The 26145-nt window shown below is 40.1% G+C and overlaps 1 protein-coding gene across 2 annotated transcripts in view; it reads left to right on the top strand.

Moving 5' to 3' along the window:
* The window catches only part of exoc6b (exocyst complex component 6B), a 116855-nt gene extending 91688 nt beyond the window's left edge, over nucleotides 1-25167 (top strand). For both annotated transcript variants that reach the window (XM_084712533.1, XM_084712532.1), the window contains 2 exons: nucleotides 21409-21521; nucleotides 24287-25167. In XM_084712533.1, coding sequence (XP_084568659.1) covers nucleotides 21409-21521; nucleotides 24287-24413 — 240 coding nt within the window. In that variant the 3' untranslated portion in view covers nucleotides 24414-25167. The remainder of the gene's footprint in view (nucleotides 1-21408; nucleotides 21522-24286) is intronic.
* The last annotated feature ends 978 nt before the right edge of the window (nucleotides 25168-26145 follow it).

The raw sequence follows: 26145 nt of genomic DNA, 5'->3' as shown, positions 1-26145 counted from the left end.
AACAGTGGAGGTTTTGCACAGCTAAGTCAAATTGATGCCTTTTTTTCTACTGTTTCTACACTGTCTTCAGAGATAATGAAACTCTTTAGAAATCAATTTCCATCTCTTATCACCCATACAGATCACTAAGTGGTAGCAATGATCAGGGATAAACAGCACATTATGCTGCCAATACGCGTTGAAATCTTTAAAGTGACAGAACGTTGGCTAGTTTGACTTCAGCTGCTGTGACTACTCCCACAGATCAATGTGGATTGAACAATAAGATTTCAATCTGTCCTGAATGCTTCTTGAATGAAATTTCACTTTGCTTCGATGATATCTGATAGCTATACGATCCTCCCAAGACATAAATGCGTCAATGTGTCCATAAAGAGGTTCTTCGTAGCCAGGAAAAGCCCCCAGTATCCATACAGTGGGGGGAAAAAAAGTAGAAAACCAGCTGCTCACATTCAAATTGAGCAGCAGGTGTACCAAAGTCTATATTGTCATTGTCTGTGTTTAAATAAGAAAACACTTACCTTCCTTTGGAAGATAAGAAAGTCAGTTTGTCAAGACTGAGTGATATTAACAAAATAATACATAATATCTTTGAGTCAGTACCTCAATAATTTGATAATTTTTGGAATGCAATGATTTGCAAAATTATTACGACCCATATTCAGTTGAATACAATACAAAGACAAGACATGGGACAGGATCAACAAAAGACTGGGAAAGTGTTCACAAGTGCTCACAAAGCACCTGTTTGTAATAAATAATAAATAAATCTCTGCAGGGTCGAGGCTGAAAACCAAAATTGAATGTGTGTGACCTTTGAGGCCTCAGGTAGCGCTGCATTAAAAATTGACGTGGTTATATAAAAGATATGGCTACAGGGTCTGGAGCACTTCAGACAAAACCATCTGTAAACACAGTTTGCTGCTGCATCTACAAACACAACTGCAGCACTCTCTGGGCCAAAAAACATCAGAGATTGACTGATGCAAAGTAGAAAATTGTGCTGTGGTCTGACGAGTCCACATGTCAGATAAGATTTTTGGAAATCATGGACGTCATGTCCTCTGGGCTAAAGGGAAAAAGGACCACCAAGGTTGTTATCGGAACAAAGGTCAAAAGCCAGCATCTCTGATGTCATGGGGTTGTGTTAGTGGGCATGGCGTAGCAAACTGTCACATCTGTGAAGGCCCCATTAATGCTGAAAGGTACACACAGGATTTAGAGCAACTTATGCTGTCATCTAGACCTCGTCTTTCTCAGAGACGTCCCTGCATTTTTAGTAAGACAAGGCCAAGACACATTGTGCATTCATTACAGCAGTGTGGCTTTGTAGTAAGAGTTTAGGTAGTAGACTGACCTGCCTGCAGTCCAAGTTAGAAGCATTAAAAGATTAGAAACCTCTACAAAATAAGGCAACTAAAGATGTAATACAAGGGCATGTTTCCTCCTGCAAAGAGCTGTTTGCTTGTTTTTATTCTTGTACAGTGTGAAAAACAGCATGTACAGAGCAAAATCATCCATCACTGCCACAGGAAGCCTTCACTTGATTCAGTCAGAGATTGTTTGTCTCTTCATTGTTCCCGACTTGAGTGCACATGCTACTTAATGTGCCTCGTTTCCTTTTACTTGTTCAGCTCTCAGTGAAACAAATGATACATTCCTCCATGAACTAATCCCTCAAAATCATATTGTCGCACAAACTTTACTGTTAGAGCAGTTAACCTAAAGTAAGCGTTGATGATGTCTAGTTTGCATTTTCACTGTAACTCTCTTCAGTTTTGCGTACTTACCAGAGTTTTGTTTCTGTCTTGAAATGAGGATAAATAGTCTAATTAAATCAAGACTGTAGTATAGCAGCATGATTTGTTTCCCAAGGTGTGATCCAGAGTTTGTCTTAAGCCAAGTTGACCTGAAATCGGCACTTGTACATGGATATGAGGAAGGTTTGAAAGTGGCGCTATTGCAAACACAGAAAAGAAGTGATGCAGAGGAGAGAAGAAAGTGAATCAGAGTCAGAAGAAGGGTAGTCAGAGAGGTGAGAATGAGGACAGGAAGAGAGGGAGGTCAGAGACATGGAAGGAGACAGAAAAATCTGCTACTGTTACATTCCTGAGGACTGTGGTCACACTGGGACAGCTGTAGCATGTGAGTGTGTTTGTTGGACTGCGTGAGTGTGTGTGACATGTCAGGTTCAGGAAAGGGACTGCTGACAAAACGGGGGTGAACTGTACGTATGTGTGTCAGGGTTGAACGGCAGGCTGGCACACGTGCTGGGGTCAACCTTTGACCTTTCATCTCCTCGCCAGACATCAGATATATGGGGAAAGAGGAGAGGTCGAGAAAGAAAGCAGATAAATGTAGGAAATGAAAAGCGGAGATGAGCTGAAGTGCAAAATCTAGACATAAAGGCGTAAATGAAGGAGAAAGTTAACACGAAAGACTAAATCTAAAGGAAGATGACGAGAGGAGATGGAAGCGAAGAAGAGAAAGAGCGTTCTGTCCAGATTCTGAACTCACCAAGAGCAAAAACAAGACATGAATGCGTGAAAATGTTGCTGGAGTGGAGCAAAAAGCGAGGGATATCGAGTGAAAGAGTGCAGTCAGGTGAAAGTGATACGGCGGGTGAAACGGACGTACAGGGTGGTCTCCCTCTCTCCCCCTGTCTCTCCCTCCGTCTCTCTCCCTCGCTCCTCGGGAGGCTGACACTTCCCTTCAGCCGTTTGACCGCTCACAGAAGGGGGGATGAATAGAGGGGTGGAGAGGGGTGAAAGAGCGGGATGAGCGGAGAAGAAAGAGGGGCGAAGGGAGGATGAGCAGCAGACGGACATCTAAATGCTCGCCCGCCGATCTATTGGAAGAGCAGGAGAGAGACACACACAAACAGCAACTGGACACACAAACACACACATAAACATGGATGCAAACAGTTGGAGTCGGTGCAAAATGCCACACATTTGCTTTTAATGGATAAGGTAGAAACACAAAACTGCTCTAAAACATTACTTTCCGCAAACACACAACATAAAGGTGTTGGTGCGTGAGGCGTCCTGGTGGCTGAGCAGTCTGAGAGACGTACCATTTAACTATGCAACTGTGACGTCCTGGTCTCAGATGCGGCCAAAGGGCTCTTACTGTGTCCCATCTGCTGATCTGTCTGTTCTCATGTTTCCTGTGTGCTTTCTCTAGTTTATCTGATAAAGTTAAAGCTCTATTTGATGAATCTTTTCCTTGTAAAATAATAACTGCTGTAGTCCTACTCAATGAACTGTCCTGGTAATCTTAAATAATTTATCTTAAGTTTAAGGTCCCAATTGGAAGTTATCACTATATTGACATGTATAATTCCAGTGAGAAATATGCTGTTTTTATACAACATTATTATGTCAAAGTGACCTTTGACCACCAAATTTTAATGACTTCATCCTTGAGTCCAATTGAACATTTGTGCAAGATGTAATGAAATTCCTTCCAGGCATTCCTAAAATATTGTGTTCAAGAAATTGGGATGGATGTGAGGTCACCATGACTGTGACCACTGACCTTTGTGGACCAAAATGCAGTCAGTTCATCCTTGAGTCCAAGTGCAAAGTTTGAAGAAATTCCTTCCAACTGTTCTTGACATATTGCGTTCATAAGCATGAGATGAATGGACATACAACCCAAAATGATAGAAACAAACACATACAAAGTTAGAGTGAAAGATTGAAAGGAGGAGAAAATGCATCTGGTTTTCCTCCATGAGACAATAAAAAGTGGGTGGGTTAAAAAACAGATTTTCACCATGCCCACAAAAGTTCATCCTGCTGTTAAGAGCAGAGCTCAGAAAGTCTTCTGCAAATACAACCTGGAGAAAAAATGGTGAGAAAATGCAAAAGAGCTGTTGATTCCCTTTACTATAATCATTATTTTAGAACAACAATGTATGAATGACAACCTAAAAAACAATGTGATAGTGTTAAAGTGCTCACTCACAGTGATTAATCCACAAAGGATTATCACCTAAATCAACAGCTTTCCTCTGCTTTGTGATATTGAGTTTGAATTCATTGTTTAGCTGTCCAACCCACAACTTTACTGTTTCGGTTCACCCTCATAGCATCATTTTTGGACATAGCTGATGGAGGATTTTAGCAAAAAAGCTGTAAATTCCCACTGCACACTACCTTTTCAGCACCAAACAGACAAGGTTTTATTATAGCAACTAGTTGGTGAACATAGTAGAGCATTTAGCAGCTATGTTTTCCTCAGGGGATGGTGGAGACCAAATGCAGAGCTAAAAGAGAGTGATTATTGGACTTGCATTTATCAGATAGATACAAACATGACTCTGGATAAATGATAATATTTCTCTGTAACTGCCGGATGTGTTTATAAGCTACTGTTTGCCACCAAGTTCTCCATACAGAAGATGATATGTCAGTGTTGTTTTTGCAACTTGTTCAGCTGCCCTCTGTCAATAAAAGGTGATTAAACCTTGCAAAGGGTCTTTTTAAAATCCACTTTTCACGTAGAGCGTTATCATTATTCGTAGTCCAATCTCCACCTGTAATCCTACTAAGATTTAAAAAACTACATATAGTAGAGAAGGATTGATTTTCCTTTTCATCCTCCACTAGAATCAGTGCAATAAACTTTCTGTTCTATCTTGAATTGCACTCTCTATCTAAGCTTCATTTTTCCCTCTTACTCCTCCTCTACCTCTCCTATGTTCTCATCTCATACAGTAGCTCTCTTCTTCCTCCACTTGCTCTCAATTTCCACTTCTTCCTCTTCCCTTTAAAGTGCGATTACTAGGCGTCATGGAGGCTGATGTGTCTGTCAAACACACCGAGTCTCACACACACACACACACACACACACACACACACACACACACGGATGCACAACTCAAAATGGGTGCAGTATAAGGTCAGTGGGATAAGTATCGGTGCCAGGGAGGGGTGAGAACTAACAGTCAAACCCCCAAAACACCCTTATCTGATCACACACTCTTCCACAAATGCAACCTACACAGCCACATATACACACACCTGTCCCTCCATTTTCCTCTATATATATATGTGTGTGCGTGTGTATATATATTAAAGCTGACAACACACACACACACACACACACAGCAGGGTCTGAGTGTAATAAAGCAGTCAGTGATCCTGCTGCGTTCAAGATAACACAGCAAAAAAAACAGCTGCTACTCGAAATGTGTGCGTCCATATCTGCAGATTTATGAGTTAAAGCTATTATTTGTGTGGGAGAGGTCAGTGTGTGTGTTGTGTGTTGTGTGTGTGTGTTTCTCGGCCCCTGTCTCAACTTCCTGTCCCGTCTGTGGCCAGCCTTATCGGTGTGACAACAGGTCAGGCAGTGGTCACAGCAACAGAGCTATTCAGCGATCTGATTGGACGGGGTGGGGAGCAGCAGTTCAGCACTTCCGATTGATGGTCAAGTAGTGGTCAGGATTAGGGGGGTCAAGGTGGTTCAAACTCACTGTAAGATACACAGACACATAAACTGATCTCTCACATACATTATTAAATATCTTTGAGTTGCATAATCACAGACGTTGATGCACACACCCACGTCTTCCTCTCTCAGACATGCATCACATCTTCTGTCGCACTGGATAATGACCGTCAGTCATACTTATTTTTTTACACATACACACACACACGTACGGTGACCGTGTGGTGACCGAGTCAGGTCATTGTTCTGCGTTATCAGTCTTGACCTCTCCGTCAGTCTCCCCGATACGACCTGCATCTACACCCCTTCCTGTGTATGTGTGTGTATTTGTGTGTGTATGTCAGACTCTGCGGTCACTCTGTGGTCAAACCAAAAAGTTGAGACTCTGAAACGGCTCTCACCTTTCAACTGTTTCCTGTTTTGGGGTTGTGGAGGAGACAGAGGGAGCGAGTGAGAGATGTGTTTCATTTCAGGCTGCAGTGTAATGTTGTGAAACACTTCAGTGTCTCGTTTTTTTTCTCGATCTGCAAATTAGATTTTTTTTGCCTGCAGTTGAATACTTGTTTGAAGAGCTGTTTGGGGCCACAGATGTATTTGAAATTAGTGGTCGACTGATAGGGGTGATCAATATTCAGAGTGCAGGGAAGCCAATATGTAATGCCAATACCAAAACAAAGAAAAGTCATGTATAATTACATTATTTTATGCACATAGTCTAATATACATTACATACTTTATCTTAGCCAGTAGCATGTTATTAGATTGAACTTTTATTAAATGAAATACAAAAATACAGTGAGTTATGGTGTAGACATCAGAATGTTACTGGTGTGGCTTAAAACTTTAAAGTTAAAAAAATAAAGTCCAAATAAATACACAAATAGTTTTCATTTCAAAAGCTAAAATCTCCAGTGTTACTTTATTTCCACACCACTCTTGTGTAGGCTGCATGCTGGATCATGATTGGCTTCCAAACTGGTGCTCATACATCTTTCTTCACAATAAAGGTCAAACATCCGAGCAAATCCGGTTTGACAAAGTGATTAAGTCTTTATTGACAATTAAAAAGTGCCAGAGCTCAGGTAGACCTTGAAAACACTGACCTAAATTAACTTAAAAAGTAATTGAATCCACAGAAAAATGTTGTTTAACTCAAAACAGTAGTGGTTAAAGCTTTACCAATATGGAGTCTGAAAAGTGGACGAACCCAAAATGAACTCCCGGCCCAGAATTAACCTCTAAAAAGTGTCTGGAGCCAAATTGACTTTAAAAAAGTGGCTGAGGCCAAATTGACCTTTTTAAAAAGTGCTCGGGTCTAAATTGAGCTCAGAGCGGAGCTAAAAGCCGCTGTTTTTCTAGGCCTGTTTGTTTTGGAGTATTCTGTCTTTATTTGCTTTATCAGCGCACAGAGCAGCTCCCAGCAGGCCCCTCTGACTTCAGCCTGCACTCGCTTATCGTCTCCCCGTTTCTCACTCACTCCTTCTTCCTCCTCCGTAACATCTAGTTACCCTCCGTCTGACCTCCTTCGCTCTCTCCTTTCCCTTTCTCCTGCAGTCCTGTAATATTTCCCCAATCATTCTTTTTGAGTTTTCTCTCTTCCTTCTCATTTACCTCCTCTCCGTCTACGTCCCTCACTCAGCCTCTCTCCATCTGCGTAGTGTCTAATTGACAGCAGAGACCCCTGGTTGAACCACCAGCACTCTTCTCTAGTTTTTTTGTTTTTTCTTTCTTTCTTTCTTTCTTTCTGCGCTCGTTCCATTTCAGCCCTGTCACTTTTTTTTTAAGGGGTCGCACAACTTCTCTGTCACTGCTGACGAGGAAAGAGAGAGGTCGGGGAGGGGGAGGAGGTGAGAGACGGAGTAAGTGAGACTAAGATGGGGGAGCAGAGAGAGAGAGGAGACAAGAGAGGAGAGACAAAGCAGAAGAAGGAGAACATAAGTTAGTTATGTAAGGAAGGTAGCTTAGAGTTCAGAGAAGATGTAAATAACAAGTCATTTAGGAGCCGTGTTCTCAGTCACTCTTCCCAAAAAGCATCTGGACACTTTTTTATACAGTCTACAGACACTTTATGGTGTCCCTGAATGGTGTGAAAGTAAGTAGAGATGCAAAGATCTCACTTTATCTTTTTCTGCTACAGATTCTGATACCTAAACTCACAATATTGCCTGGTACTATGTGAAGCACTCTTTTTCAATGTGCAACTGAGGTCAAGTGTAAGGTCACATATTTGAAAATGATCTGGACTTTTGAAAACGTTTATTTCATTGATTTCAACTTTAAAAAATGGCATAATTTTGTTATTTTTTACCACAGCAGTTGAAAAACAGTATGTAATGTGGATTGGTCCATGACTAAACATACTAGTCTGAAAGTTCATCCCTGATCTTGGAAAGAGTAAATTAATGCCTTTAACTCAAGGTCTGTTTACTCGCTTAGTGTATTCAACTGCACCTTGTGTGATGTAAAACAAAAAACAAAAATAGGGGCACATATTTTTTGCATCATTTTGCATCTGGCATCACTTTTCCATGATCAGTAAACTACTTAGATACAACAGTATAAAAAAAATAGGAAGTATTATCAGTGCTTAAGTGATAATATGCAAATAGGTCCAAACAATTGTCTTTATATTATACAAATCATTAAGCACATAAAAAGTAAGACTCTTTCCATACTTTCTAGTGACTTTATAGGTTTTGTTGGTTTTCTAGCAGTTCCAGTTTTCTTGGGAAAAACTTTTTCATTTAATTAATAACTTACTGTTTATTTATGTCAGGGCAAATTTTAGAATTTCATCTTCAGATTGGTTCTTTTGTTCAACCAACAATTCAAAACTCTCTTCATTTACTGTCATGAATGGCAAAGAAAATCAGCTACAACTAGCAAATGTGTTACATTTTTGCTTAAAAAATGATTGAAACCATTAATTGATTATCAGAATAGTTGGCAACTAATCTTCCATTTGACTAATTAATTAAACAACTAATTGTTGCAGGTCAAATTAGCATTAAGGCAGCGTTTGACATACATTAAAACACTAGTAGTAGTAGTAGTAGTAGTAGTTTTTACCTACTTCTTACTTACTGTACCTTGACCATTTCTGTCCATGCAGTGCATATGGATATCTAATGACAAGATCATTCTTAATCTCTCTGCTGGTGACTGCAAAGTTAATTTGAATATCCCAGATGATTTTGAAAGATTGAACTACTATTTCTCTACTCTCCCTAAACACATTTTTACTGGCCAAGTAAAGAAAAGAGTTACCAACCATATCATTGCCTAAAATTTACCAGCTTGTAGTCTGTTACTGAATATAGTTTATCTTCTTTCTTTGGCTGCTTCCCAAAGGGTCGCCACAAACATCTGGCTACAGCAGATGTCTCCCTGGCAAACTGGGCTCTGCCCAACCTGGCATGAGAATCTAATCCACATATTTGCTTTGGCATAGGCTTTTTATGCCAGATCCCCTTCCTGACACAACCCTGACCAATTTATCCTGGCTGGGGACCACCAGTTAGGACTGCACTGGTTTATGCAAGTTGGAGTTCAGTGTCTTTCTCAGGAACCCTTCAACATGTGGATAGGAGGATCGAGCAGCCAGCCATGGGATCAGTAGACAACCCGCTCTACCTGCATCCTTGAATCTAGTTTGTATACTCTTTGACAAAAGTATCTGTCTCTTGTATGGCATCCAGCCTGCTGAAGTGCCCCTGATCAAGCTGCAGTGGTGCCGTTCTGTATCCGACCTGTGACCTCTCCGTGTGGGGGAACAACGCAAAAGCTAACTTCCCTACAGGGAGCGATAAAGCATCATGATTATATCTTTTCTTTGCTGTATTTTATTACCACGCAGATGACGAGCAGTCGACCCACTGTGGATTAATAAAGTACAGTATGTACATTGAAGCAGTATCACAGTGGAGGTTGTGCTGTATTGTGGTTTCTGGCAGCCATGTGCTGCGGTCGTAGAAACGAGGCTGCAGGCAGATGTACAAAGATATAAGCTTTTGGTTTTAATTTAATTTCTGGCCCTCCACTAAGAAAGAAAAATTAGTTCCCTGTTGCGAAGCGATAACATCCAAGCTTACTTCATTCCATTCATAGTTCAAGATGGAGTGATACTGTCCAAGCTGCAGGGCACAAGTTTGTGTTTTGTAGTTCTATGAACTAATGGAGGCATGGACTAATGGCCTCTCACATACTCATAATGTTAAGTTAAAAACAAACGGTACTACATACTAAAGAAACTGAAGATAAAGAAGACAGTGTGTGGAAGTTAGTGCTGTTTGTCTGTCAGAGCTTCAGTAAAAGTGGACGACAGCATTACCTGATAACCACTAAATGTGACCTTTGACCTCTTGCTTTCAGAGGTCAAGAGCTGACTTTAGGGTTAAGTGTAAAAAACCTTTTTTTCAGTCAGTCTGTTGCAGCTGAGATGTACCACTCTTGCCTCTAACTGGACTTCCTCACATGAGATGATGAGTATTTTTATAGAAAATATTAGTACTGAAATGATTGGTAGATCAGTCAATCAGGAGTTAATGAACCAACTGCATGTATGATAATCAAGTAGTTGTAATTTATGAAGAAAAAAATTCAAACATTCTCTGGTTCCAGTTTTTCAAATGTGAGAATTTTCTGTTTTTCTCCATTTTATGTCACTGCAAAAGGAACATTTTTGATTTTGGACTGTAAATTAGGACAAAAGAACCTGTTGAATGACATCACTTTGACAAACAAAGGCCTGACAGATTCACTGATAATTAAAAAACCTGTAAGTTGCAGCCCTAGAAAATACAATGTATAACAAGATATTGTGTGTATCTTTATTGATACTTTGCTCCGATGTAGTACTGCAACAATTTGTTGATAAACCGATTACTGGGTTCACAGAAAATCTGTCTACTTTGCAAAGGTGGAAGCAAGTCATTGTTTTTCAGTCACAAGTCTTTGCTCAGTAACGTGGTTCTCGCCTAACTTGATTGGCTGCTGTTGGATTGGTTAAAACAAACTGATTCTTGGAATTGAAGTGTCAGCTTGCTGAGTGATGAATAGCATTCATCTTAGTTGATTCAGGAAATGAGTCGTGGATTCAGACGTTTTAAATAACAGACTTTGTAATCTTTGGGCTTTGGGGAACTAAGTATTTCTAGTCTAAAGTCACTGGTGTTGAAGTCCAGGTTGAGTCTTAAGTCATTAAATCTGTGACTTGAATCCACACCTCTGCTCTTTTGATCACTGATAGATGATAAAAGTGATATTTCAAATGCAAATGTCGAACATAAGGTGGTTCCACCTTCTCATGTATGAGAATTTGCTTCTTTTCAGCTTCTTAAAATCATAGTGAACTGAATATCTTTGAGTTTTAAAATGTGGGTTGGTCCAAACAAGCAATTTTATGACATCATCTTGGGCTCAGAAAAGGTGATATGGTATTTTCATTGAATTCTAAAGTTACATGCATCAAACAATCCATCAATCATGAAAATAACTGACACGTAGTGCTTTTATCTGCAGCCCAACTTGAATGTCTGTTAAATTTTAATGCTGAAATGCTGAGTTTGCATTTAATTACTTTTTTATAAATAAATCAAACTCAAAATTGTCTCAAAGTCCAGAAAATGTATTAAAATATCTAAAATCATTAATTGATAGCACCTACAACATATGAATCTTATTTAAGTTCCTGGTTAGAAGATTCTCTAAGACAGTAATCATACATATTTAATCTGGTAATAAGAAGTTTCAACTTAATGAACATTTTTTGTTTTTCCTTTCTATTCTCCTCTCTGAGACCTTTGTCCTAAAAACCTTTGGCAGGCCACCATGACACTGATGGACAGGTGTCAAAAGAATCTTTTTTTTTTTTTTTTTTTGGGCCATAAGAAAACTCTCTTTAGTGACCTTTCAACCCTGAAAGATGTCACAGACTGAAAGAGATGTCAGCAAAGAGAAACAGAGAAATGGACTGAAGGGAGGGAGGAGTTGGGAGATGACAGACAAGTGTTGCTGTTTTTCCTGATAAAGGTGAAAACCACTTTCTCTGCGCTTTTAGTGAAATCGTACCTCGTTGGAAGGACGGCAGTGACCACTGTGATGGACAGCTGACAGGTGCTCCATCCTTTTTTTCCCCCAAAAAGACATTTTCTTCTCTTTTTCATTTCACTCCGACCTTAAACATAGTCCAGGTGGACAGCAAGAAAGGCTTGATTGACAGGTGTCTGTGCAGCCTTTGTGTGCAGGCGGTGACCTTTGAACTCTGATCGCAAATGTGGATTTAGTGTTGAGAGTTCAGGACTGACAGTAGACAGGTGTCAAAGCAAACTGGCAGTGGCGACAGTCAGAAGCACTTTCTGTTCTTGATGACCTTTTGAAGGTCTCGTGTCTGGTCTGGAAGCAGCTGATTAAGACAAAAACTTCATGGATTCCCAATTTTGTGCCATGTTTAAATTGAAAAATGGCCCAAATTCTCATATTTTAAGAGAAAATGTTGATTTTGCAGTGATTCAAGTCGACACAAAAGCTTTTACATTTGACATCATCTTGGTCTTCCTTTGCTTTTTGCTGTTCCATGCTTCAGCAGGTTTTTGTTCGGAACAAAGAAATGGTCACAAGCGTGGCTGGACAATGTAAAGAGTGATCTCTGGAAAGCGAGGTAGATAAATGGATGGATGATTGAGAATGGAGGAGGGCAGATTCAGGAAAGGATGGATTGCAGAGATGGACAGGTGCCAAAATGGCTGCTTCACTTGATAAAAGTCAAATCCACTTTGCCTGCTTTTAGTGACCTTTGACCCTCTTGCCTGTCAAATGTAGGAGGAGATAGACAGCTAAAAGAGAGCTGTGAGGGGAATGGATATAGGGAGGGAGGGAGGTATGATAATGGAGCATACGAAAAACGAATGAAAGGGATAGTTTAGATTATTTGAAATTTGGTTGTTTGAGTTACTTATCCGTAGTCAGTGTATTACCTATAGTAGAGGGTGATCAGGTTGCCCCCAGTTTGGAAAAGCAGCAGTACTTTTTGGCTGGACCTTTTTTAAGTGGGTAAAATGTGTTTTTCTGCTGACCCTGTCCACAGCATTACATTGCTTAGTTTTCGTGCTGTTACTCCCCTCTGCTTCTCCAAACTGGGTAGCATGTCAGCTAATACATCAACTATCTCAGAAAAACCCACATCAGAAAATCCAAACTATCCCTTTAAACTAGGCAGGTGAAGTAGAAGGGTTTAAAATTTTTTAAATTTTCTCCTCTCCTAGAAATATAAATGATCTGTGGTACACAGTGTTAGACCACAAATTTCTTTGCTTCATAGCTGAAACATTACATAATCACATTATGTGTGTCTGAGTCTGTGTGTGTGTGTGTGTGTGAGAGAGAGCGCACAGGGTGTAAACATGATGAATTCTGGGTGACCCTGACGTTTGGCCATTAGGAATGGGAACATTGCAATTCCCCGACGGCCCCAAACAAATAAATCTTGCACACAGCCGGAATAACTATTAACAAGTCTGCTAAACACTGAGAGTTAGGAGAGGGAGGATGAGAGGGACGCAAGAAGTACGGCAGACGGGGAAAGAAAGGAGGGATGGAAAGATGAAGAGCGATGCTGACTTGAAGAGAAGGAGGAAGGCAAGGTAAAAATAGGTGGAGGGGGAGGGAGCAGGAAGTATGGATAGAGGGAAAAGAAGGAGTAAAGATGATATGGAGAGGATGTGGAAAGTAGAAAGGAGGACAATAAGGGGGTAGATAAGAAGACGAGGAGAGTGTAGGGAAGGAGACTTTGGATAAAGAGAAAGAGGAATTAAGTTGACATGGATGAGGTGAGGAGAGAAGAAAGAAAGAAATGAGGAGAAGGAATGAGAGGTACAGGGGTGAGGAAACTGAGAAAGGGAGGAGATGGGAGAGGCAACAAGAGCAAGAGGTAGGGGGAGTGTAGCAAGAGATGGAAAGGATGGATAGAAAGGTAAAAGAAGTTGATAGAGAGAAGGAAGTAAGGGGTCAGGGAAGAGGAGATAAAGGAAGGAGATGAAGGAAAGGATGAAGAAAGAATAGGAGGAGGAAAGGGAACGTTGGAGGGATGGAAAGTAAATAAAAGAGGTAAAGTTGACTTCAATTGAATTGTGGTAGAAAGAAAGGTGAGTGAAAACGGATGAGACGAAGAGAATGAGAGGTTGGGGTGCACAGATAAGGAAAGAATGGAGGATGAGTGAAATTAACATGAAGGGAAAAGGCAAGAAGGGATGGAAGACAGAGAAGAGAGATACGGATAAGTACGGAAAGCTGAACGGTGGATGATAAAAATAAGTAAAGATAGCGTAAAGACTGGAAAGTAGAGGAAAAGGGTTAGGAAGGAGAAGAGGAGGACAAGCAGGCAAGGAGGGTGATGAGGAGAGTGGGAGGATGAAGGTCAGATAGAGGGAAAGAAAGCAGGATGGAAAGATAGAAAGATAATACGAGGAATAAAGTTAAAAGGAGAGAATGAGGAGAAAGGAGAGGAAGGGGTATTAAAAGGATAAAGAGAGAAAGAATAGAAGGAACATATGGAGGGATGGAAAAAGCAGTAAATGTGGGTGGACCCAGTGAGGAGAGTAGAAAGAAAAAGGGAAAGCAGATAAAGGAGGAAGAGAAAGAAGTTAGGGGTGGAGAGTTGGGAAGATGGAAAGATAAGTGAAGGATGAAAGACTGGTTGAAAGGAGATTGAGGAAAGAGGATAAAGAAGTATAAAGAGGGTATGAGATTGAGATGGGGGGATGAATGGACAGAAAGGAAGGGTAGAGGGATGGGAAAAGTAGATGGAAGAGAGGAAGAGAAGGTAAAAGGGGAGAAAAGTGAGAGGTACAGTAGAGGGAGAAGAGATAGGGAGGAAAAGAAAAAGGGGGATGAGAGGTGACAAGAAGGAGTTTAGAAAGAAAGAAGAAAAAGAGGAGAGAGAAGGAAGGGAGGATGAGGGTTGGGAGGAAGAAATGGAGGGATGGAAAGATAAAAGAATAAATGCACTTGAAATACAGAAATGAAGAGAGGTGGAGGAGGAAGAGAAGAAGAGCAAGAGGTATGGGGAGGACAGAGAAAGATAAAGGAGTCAAGTTGGCACAGAAAGGATGAGAAAAAAGAAAATAAAAAGAGAATGAAAGAAAAGAGGAGAACGGGAGGAAAACAAGAAAAGATGGAAGAAAGTGGAAGGCAAATGGAGGAAGTAACGAAAGGAGTGACTGATTGGCTGCTAAGAAGTGAGGGGGAGAAAAGCGAGGAAGTGAAGAAACAAAAAGAGAAAAGGGGGGAGAAGGAGGGAGGGAGTGAACCCCATTAGTGGAGGAGAAATGAGAGAAAACAAACAAGAAAAGTGAGGGTAACACGTCACTTTGTTTTTCTGCTCGTCCCCCGTAGAAGAATAAGAGGAAGCAATAATCAGTGTGTGTGTGTATGTGTGTGTGAGGAGACAGGAGCGATAGCGCGGGGGAGGTCATGGCGAGGTGAGAGAGGGGGAGCGAGACGGAGAGAGAAGTTCAGCGAGAGGTGAAGAGAGAGACCTGCCGTTTTCTCCCTGTGTGTGTGTGTGTGTGTGTGTGTGTGTGTGTGTGTGTTTAGGGTGAATCGGGGGTCAGGTGTGTGTGTGTGTGTGTGTGTGTGTGTGTGTGTGTTTGCCAGGAGGACCTGCTGGCTCGCGTGTGGCTCGTTTTTTTGGAAGGCCCGCAGTCTCCCTTTTCTTTTTTTCTTCTTCTCTTTTCCATTTTCATCAGTCTTATCTGCCTCTCCTCCTCCTCCCTCCTATCCTCCCTTCTTGTTGCACTTCTCCTACTGCTTTTACCCTCCATTGCTCCTCCAACCAAACTTACCTACTGACCTCAAGTTCACCCAAAACTCCCTGTGCTCCTCCTCTACTTGTCCATCTCTTCTGTTTTCCTTTCTCCTCCTATTCTTTTCTCTTATCCTCTCATTTTGTCATTCTCTTTCTCTTTCTCTTTTCTTTTCTCCTCTTCCCTGTCCATTTCTCTCATTTTTCTCTCCTTTATCACTCCTCTCTTCTCCATGTTTCCTCTCCTTTCATCCCTCCCTCCTTTCTCTTAGTCTGTCTCCTCTCCTCGCCCCTCCTCATTAGTCTACTGGAAATTTCTTGGACCCAGTAATGGTGTTTCCTATAAACTTTCATGATTGAAATATCATCTACAGGCCTAGTGGATAAAAGAGTTGGGCAATTTGTGTAATTAGCATAATTACCCCATTATGAGATAAAATAAAGAAAAATCAAAAATCATTTAAGACTTCCTAGAGTAAGTTTATTTTCATGTTAAAAAACTGTATCATGCATACAAAATATAAGAAAAAGTTTCTGGCCCATTGTCATGCCATTATATGCCCATTTGTGATGCTCTTTGCTGTATTGCTTTAGTAGCAGTAACATAATAAAACTAATAAAACATAATAAAACTAATCATTGAAAGAAAAACAAGCAAAAAAACATCCTTGCATCAATCCTAACAAATTACAAAAAAGATACAAACTTGCTCTGAAAAATATATGGGGTAGCCAACATTGGCTAAGTGATAATTAAGATATCTAACATACAGTTTCACAACAGTCACACTGCACATCATTGCTGTTTTTTTCTGCATGTTATAAAACATTCAGGGAGTCACAAAGATGGACTCTTAGATCATCCTTCTAAGTTGGGACTGAAAGCAAAATTATAGCCATTTCCAGTTTTTGGCAAATATTACCCAACATGCAGCTCTTAGCAGCTTCGCTTAATCGCATCTGCTAAGCCTATAGATGACATTTAATCATAAAAGTTCATAGGAAACGGTATTTCTGGGTTTCATGTAGGTCATAAAGGGGTTTCCAGTAGACACATCTTCTCTCCCCTTCCTAATTTCTTCTTCTTACCTCTAGTGGTGCAGGTCTTGAATCAACCTGAAGGGGTTTATTTTGCTATAATCACCTGCTCTGTGTACATTATCCCACATGTTACATGGCTACTTACTTTTAAGAAAATCAGTAATTTGACACAAAATATTACGGAGGACACTAATTGCTGAAGGGTCTCTGCTGTTGTATTGTGTGTTTCATAAAGCATAATACCTTTCACCATTAATGGGGCCTTCACAGATGTGACAGTTACCCACGATGCCATGGGTACTAACACTCCCCCATACCATCGCAGATGCTGCTTTTGAAGTTAGTGCTGGTAACAATCTGGATGGTCTTTTTCCTCTTAAGCCCAGAGGACACAATCAGTTCATGATTTTGGAAAAGATCTGAAATTTGGATGCAGTTTTCCACTTTGTGTCAGTTCATCTCAGATGAACTCAGGTTCCAGAGAAGGCTGTGGCATTTCTGGATGATGTTCATCGTGCAGTAGTTAGCGTTACCATGGTAACCTGCAATCCTTCGATTACAGCTTGGGACTCAGCTGATTTGCACACAGGTGGAGGACGTGTGGCAAAGACAGAGGAAAGAGCGGTAGAAACTTTCCCAAAAACTTTTCAAATCTTTACTTTTTGTAAAACCTTCCTAAACTTTCCCAAAACATTTGCAAAAAGTCCGTACTTGTCAAAATGTACTTTTTGAAGGTGAAAGTGTTACCTACCTCATACTGGCATTATTAGTTTGGGGATACACACCAAGCATCGGGCTTCTTTACTCTCTTCTTTTTACTTCATTTTCTTTCTCATCTTCTCTTCTTTCAGTTATCACTCATCACCGTTCCTCTTCTTGTTCCCTTCTTTTACTTCTCTTCTCCCTTTTTACACTCCCTTCCTTTCCTTTCAGTTTTCTCCCTCTCCTCTTCATCTCTTCTCTTAACTTCCTTCTGTTTTTCTCCTCCTCTTTCATTCTCACTCCTTATAAGAATATTTTATTCTCTGTTATCTTTGACACAAGAATGAGAGAGGGGGTGAAAAGAAAAAAGAGAAAGAGATGTACCGAGCGTGATTCCAAAGTAAAGATAGCGATCCGCCCTCAGATAACATGAAAATCTCATGGACCTCAGTCGCCAGCTTATCTGTGCGTGCGTGTGTGTGTGTGTGTGCACGTGTTTGTGTGTGTGTGAGATTGAATACTGTCTTCCTGCTGACTACATCTTCTTTGCGTGCATAAAAATAAAAGTGTGTTAATACGGCTTTTTAGGGTTACTTCCTCTTAACACACAGAGTACAGCATCTATCTTCATCTGGCATGCCTTCACCTTGTCCTTACCTCACACACACATCCACACCCACACCCACAGACATACACACAGTGAGGTGCATGTACACAAATAAGTGTGCACACAAGCAGATGGTGACATTCTGACAAATAACATCAAAAACAGCTTGTGTGTGTGTTTGCTATGCTAACACACACACACACACACACACACACACACACACACACACACACACACACACACACACAATATCTCATGTATCTGTACCTAATTAACTGACAGATTTGTTCACATAACCTCGCAGCTGGATGGTATTTGTGCATCATGTGTGTATACCTGTTTACATGTGCACATGTAGCCCGTTTTCATGCTGCGTGCGTGTGTGTGTGATTTGTACTTGTTTATATGGGAAGATTAGCAGGTCAAACCTCGGCCGTGCGCAGGGTGAACTCGGGGACAGGCTGGAGAGAGACCGAGATGAATACAGAAGTGAAAGGACCAGAGGGAGGAAGGGAAGTGTGGGAAGAAGGAGGGAGGAAAAGATCAGGAAGTCCAAATCAGTCATTCGTCTTGTAGTCTCAGTCTAAAGCCAGATTAAGAGGAAACATCAGCTATAATAACTCTACAGTGAATGTAGAAAATATTTAGGACACGTCCTGTTTTCATGAATAGCTCTGATGAGGTGAATTCAGGTAAAAGCCCTGACCTCTTTACCAATTAAATCTGTGTGCATGTACATGATCCACATCATTAATTTAGTCCCTCAGCTTTTAGTTAAAATTAAATAAACATTAACACCACATAACAACATCAAAAGGACTGATTCAGGGTTTGATGTTGTTAAGGGACCTTCTAGGACTTAATGCCTGCGCTCCTCTGTCTGGTTTCATTAAATAAAATACACATTTATGTTCTTGAAGTACATAAATTATTAGTCATTATCTCCACCATGCTGATTTATAGCTTGCCTGCTATCTAGTTGGATGTCTTTAAAGTGAAAGATGTCCTGTAATATATTATTTTTAGACAAAAGAAAGCTTGTTTAAACTCTGAGGATCTGTCGTTTCTTATAATAACCAAGGTAATCCGATTATGTGTTTAAAAAATCTTGGTGAAAAGTTAAGCTGATCTTCTTCTCTAATAAAGATTGCGTAGACCAAGTAAAATACCACTTCGGGCTGATAGATCTTGCAACTCACTTGCACAATCGGGCAAGTGGTGAAAATAGCTAGGGAGTGAGCCATCTCACTTCCTCCAGTCTCTGTTGAGAATTGCACATGCACAGTGCAAATTGGGGATTCGCAAGAAAATGTCAGCAGGTAAAGACGTTTATGAGAAGCACAAGCGACCATTTCAGTTATCCTGGAGACAGGTGTTTAGTCGGATGGCATCAGAGGATGTGGACAAAACAAGTATCACCAGCATGTCACTTACGTGGCAGCTAAGTGGGCTACTGACTAACCCTCCTTTGGGGCTGCACTGTTGCTTGCACAAAACATGAACATGAGTCGTGAGTGTTAACGCACACTGAAGCAACCAGGATGCTGACTGCCTTCATTTAACAGTCATTCTCAGAAAATTCTACATAGTACCTTTAAAACACAACAAATGTGAATGGTGAACAAAAAGAATCTTTGCATGAATGCACAGAAGAAGAACCAAGGAGTGCATCTTCTAGGAAGAGATGTACCGACATTCAAACCAAGACTTAAGTAGTATTAGTAGTATCAATAATCTAGGTACCAATCCGCCCAATTAAAATCAAGTCCATGAATTTTATATTTTAACTGCTGTTGGTCAAAGCGTTACCTGTCGATAAAAGCCAACATGAAAGATTTTATACATGACATGGATTTTCAAGATCAAGTCCCACAAATCCTGCATCCCAATTGTTCAAGTAAATTGACCTCATTCTATTTCCTGTTAAAGAAATGAATGTCCTGCAGGTCGGGTTGGAGTTGGACAGACAAAAGTGAGGCATCATGCTGTTAGCTGAGCAGTTGTACAATCCAGCAACAACATAATTTGAGGCTAAAAGCCACGAAAAACCCACAGAATTCAACCTTCTCTTCCTCTTTCACCCTCCTGAATCCCATCATTCCTTCATTCCTCTCCAAACTTCAAAAGTGTGTCACCCATCCTCTGTCCTCTTTTTGCTCCTTCCTGTTTGCCTGATGGCACACCTCCATCGCCCAACACTCTATCTACTCTATCTATCCATCCATCTTCATCTGCCCTTCCTTTACCCCTTCTCTCTCTCTGTTTCTGCGCTGTGATCCATTTCTCTCCATCTGTGTCTCTTTCCATCTTTACTCTCTCTCATTTTCTCTTATTTTCTCCCCCACATGTGGTTTTGCTCTCCATCCCTCTGTACTCCTTCCCTCCCTTTCCTCCTCTTCTCTCATCCCTCGCTCACATATGGTTTCTCTCTCTGGGTCTGTGTGTGTTTGGTGTTACCCAGAGTTCACTGGGGCTCCCTGCTCATATGTGTGTGTGTATGTGTGTGTGTGTTTTACAGACAGAGATAGACAGACAGAGTGTGTGTATGTCTGCAGGCTTATGAGTTGCCTGCCTGGGCTTGTTTCTGTGTGTGTGTGTGCGTGTGTGTGTGTGTGTGTGTGTTAGGTAGAGTTCAGCAGGGCAGCAGCAGGTTATGCAACAGTTTCAGATGTGGGTCATTTAGAGGAGGACTTCACCCCACCTCTTCTTCAATCTTAGTCACTTCTTCTCCTTCCATCTGTCCTTAAACTCTCAGCTCTTCTCTTTCTCTCTTCTGTTGATTTTTGTTTATTTAATGTGAATGTTTTCGGTGGAGTTACCAGAGTTTTAAACTTCAATACAATGCTCACAAAAAATGTTCTTTTTTTTCCAAATTAAAATACTGTACTGTACTACACAGTATTAGTAAAGAAAATGTCACTGAGCACTGCCTGATTTTGTTGCAAACCAAATTTAATGCAGGACAGTAAGGACTGAACTGAACTGAGGTCTGGATGAGCCTTTTTTTTATAGCTTGTTTTAAATGTGGTATCAAAAAAGTACAATACTTTTGACAAATGTGATGTCTGTTTCAAACAATGCCAGAAATTTAGCAGTTCAGTAGATTGCTCTTCATAAAGGTCAGGTATTTGTAAATCCATTTCTAAGCTGTGTGTGAAGTCTGTCCTAAATTCTAGTGTCTCTTAGCTAGTTCAAACAAGTGATTTTCTAAATTCGGTTGCAACATTAAAACATAAGAAATGTCTTGGCAAGTAAAGACTTTAATCCGCATCACAAGCTGTAGCATAACTGCCAAAAATAACAGTTTAAGAGGGGTAAACTGGTCATTAAGCTGAACTGAAAGTGCAAATACTGAGAAATGTGTGTTTCTGAGTTAATAATAATTGATAATAATAATAATTGGATTATCTAATGGAAATTGTTCAGACATTATAAGCACAAGGTTTTGTAATTTCAGGTATGTTAAAGTCAAGTTATTTGTATAGTGCCAAATCATAACAGCAGTTAAGTCATGTCACTTTTCATATAGAGTACTATCATAAATTTGACTTATCTCATTCATAAAACCAGATTCGGTCACAGTATTTAAGATTTCCCAACATAAGTATATTCTACCTTCCCATTTTGAAGTGGTCACCAAATATTACTCAACATGTTGGCATGTTAGTGTGGGCTGTCGGATGTTGTTGATCTTTATCTGCTCACTTCCTTGATGGATAAACGAATCTCCCCAAAAACTGAGGGTGTTGCTGTGAGTCAACAGGTTTTCATTAACGCCTCTCTTCCCGTCTGTCTTCCTCTAGTTACTGGACCTGTTCACGCAGTGGGATTGGTCGACCTACCTGGCTGACTACGGCAAACCCACCTGCAAATACCTGAGAGTTAACCCGCACACTGCACTGGCCCTGCTGGAGAAGTGAGCAATCCTTCATTCATCCTCACAAATACTGTTTTCATACTCTGTCCTCATTCTGACTCATCTCTCCTTCTGTTCCCTGATTTATCATTACCTTCTCTTAATCCATCCATTTAGTGCTGAAATGGTTAATTGGCTCTTTAACCAACAGGATATTTGACAATCGATTAAAAAAAGAACGTGGTATTAGCTTAGCTGAGCATAGATTGTAAACCAGAGGAAATAACTCGATGGCTCTGTCCAGTTGTTGCTGTCAAAAAAGTTCTCTAAACTTCCCTTATAAAAACATTGTATCTTGTGTGTTTAACCAGCACATAAACAAAGAAATGGGAAGAAAAAATATTTTTTTTGAGGAACTATAGGCTGTAACTGTTTCTTCACAAAGAAGAAGTCTTGCTGTTACAATGAGGTGCTCCTGTTGTGTAAAATGGCCAAAACGTAGTCCATCCATAGATCCATAGTGCCAGTTAGTCTGCTTTCTGCTGGCTTCACACTTCACAGGGGTGTTTCTGATTCCAGACTGGTCTGAACAGATTATCTGCACAAATGATCCTGTAGTGTGTTTGGGTTGCAGACAAATCAAACATGTTTGACAATTACAACTTTAAATCCTGTAGTGTGAAAGAAACAGAGATGGAATATTGAGCTGAAACCCACAATAGCCAATAAGCATGCCATAATCGTTTTTTTTTAATCGGGTAACCTCTCGGGCGCACCAGCCTTTATGCTAAGCTAATCTAACTACCTGCTGACTCCAGCGTCACACCTAACACACAACTGTGAGATTAAAATTTATCTTTCCAACTCTTTGCTGGAAAGGACGCAAATAAGTGGATGTCCCAAATTGTTGAGCTATTCCTTTAATGTAAATAAACACATACATCTGTTATTTGCATTAAAGCACTAGATAACTTTTTCAAACTGCATCCATCTCTTCTTCTGTCTCAACTTCTCTTCTGTCTGTCTGTCCTCTCTGTCATGTTTTGACAGGTTATTTAAGCCGTGAGTATTGTCAGTGTTGTGTGTGTGAGTGATGTTGGATATGCATGTAAAGAGACAACTAACGCGTGTGTATACAAGCAAGTATTAGGTTAATGTGTGTGTGAATAATGCAACTTCAGGGAATAACATAGTTTGACGTGCACACGTCCTCATCACAACAGAAAGAATAAACTTGTGTCGTAACTACACTGATGTTTATCGTTGTGGCCGTTGAACAACACCCACACCATGTATCTGTGTGCCATCAGTTTATCAGTGTAGAGCCTTTGATGCTGTGCAGATAGTGACACACAACCCGCACACACATGCACAACCCGCACTCACATAGAATGTCCTCATCTGAGATTTTGGTTTCTTCCTGAGAAAGTTCAAGTACCAGCTTTCTTCAGGCAAGACACATATATATACACACACACACACACACACACACACACACACACACACACACACACACACGGTCGTATGATCCAATCCATTGTTTGGTCTGGTCCAGTCGACCTTCCCTAATCAGGGTCAGCATTTACTCTCCAGAGCTCCACAGGGCCCAGGCCCGGTGGTCCCTCTGTGCCCAGGGGGAAGCACCCTGCTGGGGCTTGTCTGGTCTGCTGGACCCCTGAACTTCCTGGAGGTCCATAACAGTCCAGTGTTCTGCAACCAAACCCACACTGAGACACACTGTCTCATGTGACACTGAGCACACACATACAAAACCTTAAAGCCAAAACATCTTTTTCTTCTCTAACAGGTGACTTTAACAGAGATCTGTGTGTCTGCTCTGTACTGAGCATGTTCGTACAATCACGCACGTGTTTTCCTGAATGCATCAGATAAACTACTGAGTATATAGTTTTATACTTACAGCATTCAAATACCAAGAATTTAAAAATAAATGTGATGACACTTATTATAATATTAAGGTAACTGTAATAAGCTTTAGTTAATAGGTAATAAGGCTCTTATAAGATGCTTATTTCATCAATATTGTTAATAAGTGTTAATAATGGTATCAAACAATTCATTGTTATTTTATAAGACATTTATAAGTGCTCACAAGAAAGTTAATAGTTTGTAGGCTGATGAAGAACGTAATTGTAATATTATTACAAACACATTGAGTTTAACCAGTTTACCTTTAATGTTTTTGTTAAACCTTTACTAAGCACTTGTTGTTTTATTGAGATTTCTACATAAATTATTTTACACTTATGTACAGTTAACTCTACTTTTGGGCTTTTTAGGCTTTTTAAGGTTAATAACTCTTTTATAATGCATTTAAGCTTCCCTCTTACTTCCCTCTTACTTTCTTAACTGTTAATAACCACATAATAAATGATTCATTAACCTGAATAAGCTCTGGTATCCTAAAAAAGTTAAGAAAGTTAAATTTGGTAAATATGTTTTTAATACTCTTACAAACTATTCTAAGAAACAAAGTTTTTATTTGTGTTCTTAAGCAGTCTATAAACTGTTAACGCATTATTAGTGCTAATAAGTCTCTCATAATAGAATAACAACAATAAACGTGTATACAGTCTTAACACATATTAATGTTAATAGCCATCTTATGAGTACTGTATTATCTATTAAATAAAGCTTATTACAAGCACATTAATATAAAGTGTTACCAATGTAAAATACTAAAACAGATAATTAACCTCATTTAATTTCTGCTAATTTTTTCTCTTATTTCTTTTCTCCCTCATCCTATATGTTTCTTTCACCTCCTGTTTGTCCATCTGTTCCTTCTTACTCTCCGTATCCAGGATGAGGGAGACGAGCCGGAAGAACAACATGTTCGCCCAGTTCAGGAAGACGGACAGAGACAGACAGAAGCTCATCGACACCGTCATCAAACAGCTACGCAACCTCATTGCTCAGCACCACACCTAGAGTTAGCCACCTGACTGGCCGGCAGGCCTGACGCCACCATCCGATTGGCTGATTTCAACTCTGTAACCACTGGCTGATCTATGCACCTTAATTTCACTGGACAACCAAAACCAGCTCCTATTGGTCATCTTTAACACCCAAAACAAACGCATCTAAACCTGCAACAAGCTCATCGGATAACCAGTTCGTACTCTTTGATTTTATTGATTAATGTAAGCAGCTGTTCCCTGAATAACTAACATAGTTGCTTGAGCTACAACAAGTATTTGACAGCTCTAATTTCACTTTATCCATCTGCTATCTGACTGAAACACTACTTGTTATCAGGACTCAACCACACGATCCTATTGGTTACTTCATGACTGAAGACAAGGATGAGAAATTCTTAAATCTGGTTGGTTGTTTCAAACATCTCCATGCAAATGAACTGAACTTCAATCTTTTAAAACAAGCAGAAGCTATCCTGTTCAAAAACACGCCCCTTGATCTTAACTGAGAAGTCTAATTAGCTGAAGAAAGGAAGGAAGAAGCTCTCCGTTATCTGATTGGTTCCTCCAAAATAATTTCTAGTTTCTTTGAAAAAAGCTGAAGAGGGAAGGTAACCAAGTCTTCCTTCCAGCTGCCATTAAAGAATAACTCTACTGATATTTTGACTGTCCCATACATATTGTTCTCCTGCTGTAAAAAGCCTAGAGTACCCAATGTGTATTCAACCGCAGCAGAAAATAGTCCCAAACAAATAAAACAAACTATTACTCCTGTTTGGGTAATGTTTGCTAAAAGCGACAGTTAGTCAGACCTGGGAGTGTAGAAGTCAACATGTACTGATAGACAGACTAATAATACATTGTTGTTCAATGTTTCTGGTCTTTTTGTGGGATTTTTTCACAAACAGATCAACATTAGCTGTGTTTGCATCAACATATTTTCAAGTATCGCATTAGAAAGGGTTGATGGAAACTCAACCTAACGTTATGACTGATTAACTGACAGTCTCCAGATGGCTCCCATGATCGCTCCACACTCATGAAACAAACAGAAATGTCTTATTTTCTGCTTAGTTTTTCACTGTTTGAGGTTCGACTGGCATCTTGTTGCACTCTCTTCCTCTGCAACGGTATAATGGTTATCTGGACGAACCAACTTAATGATCACATAATTGTAGCGGATAGAAACAGGCATCAATTCATTTTCTTTTGCTTTCTCTGATTCGGGTTAACATTTGTGATACATTCGGATGGAAACACGGCTGTAGGATAATGCCAACCTCATACTTGACCTTGTACTTAAATCTTAATCTGATTAGGGAGATTTCTGACCTGTGGAGAACGAGAAAGATAAAGATGACGGCTAAAGATGACATTAAAGAAATAAACATCATTATTAAGGTGGCATGTGTCAATGAAAATGTCATTATCTCAGTGCAAAACGAGGAAGAACAGTGAAGAAAAGTAGTTAAAACTATAATAGAAATAAACAGAAATACGCAGTGTTCCCAACCACCTGCTTTTGTTCATCCTTCAAGTGTGAAAGAATCTTCAAGCTTCCAGTTGTGATTAACTCTCGACTTGTTGCTTCACTTACTGGATGCTGTCAGGCCTCGACATATTTGTAGGTCAGCAGGGTGTAAACGTGTTAATTTTGGCTGTCAGTAACAGTAGATACCTTTGAGAATTGTGTGTGAGAATCCACGTGGGTTTTTTCATGAGAGATTTTATTCTTTGTACCACGG

The sequence above is a fragment of the Lutjanus erythropterus genome, chromosome 23 (genome assembly GCF_056507025.1).
Source record: "Lutjanus erythropterus isolate fLutEry1 chromosome 23, fLutEry1.hap2, whole genome shotgun sequence".
NCBI classification, from domain to species: domain Eukaryota; kingdom Metazoa; phylum Chordata; class Actinopteri; order Lutjaniformes; family Lutjanidae; genus Lutjanus; species Lutjanus erythropterus.
This window is presented reverse-complemented; position numbering and strand designations above follow the sequence as displayed.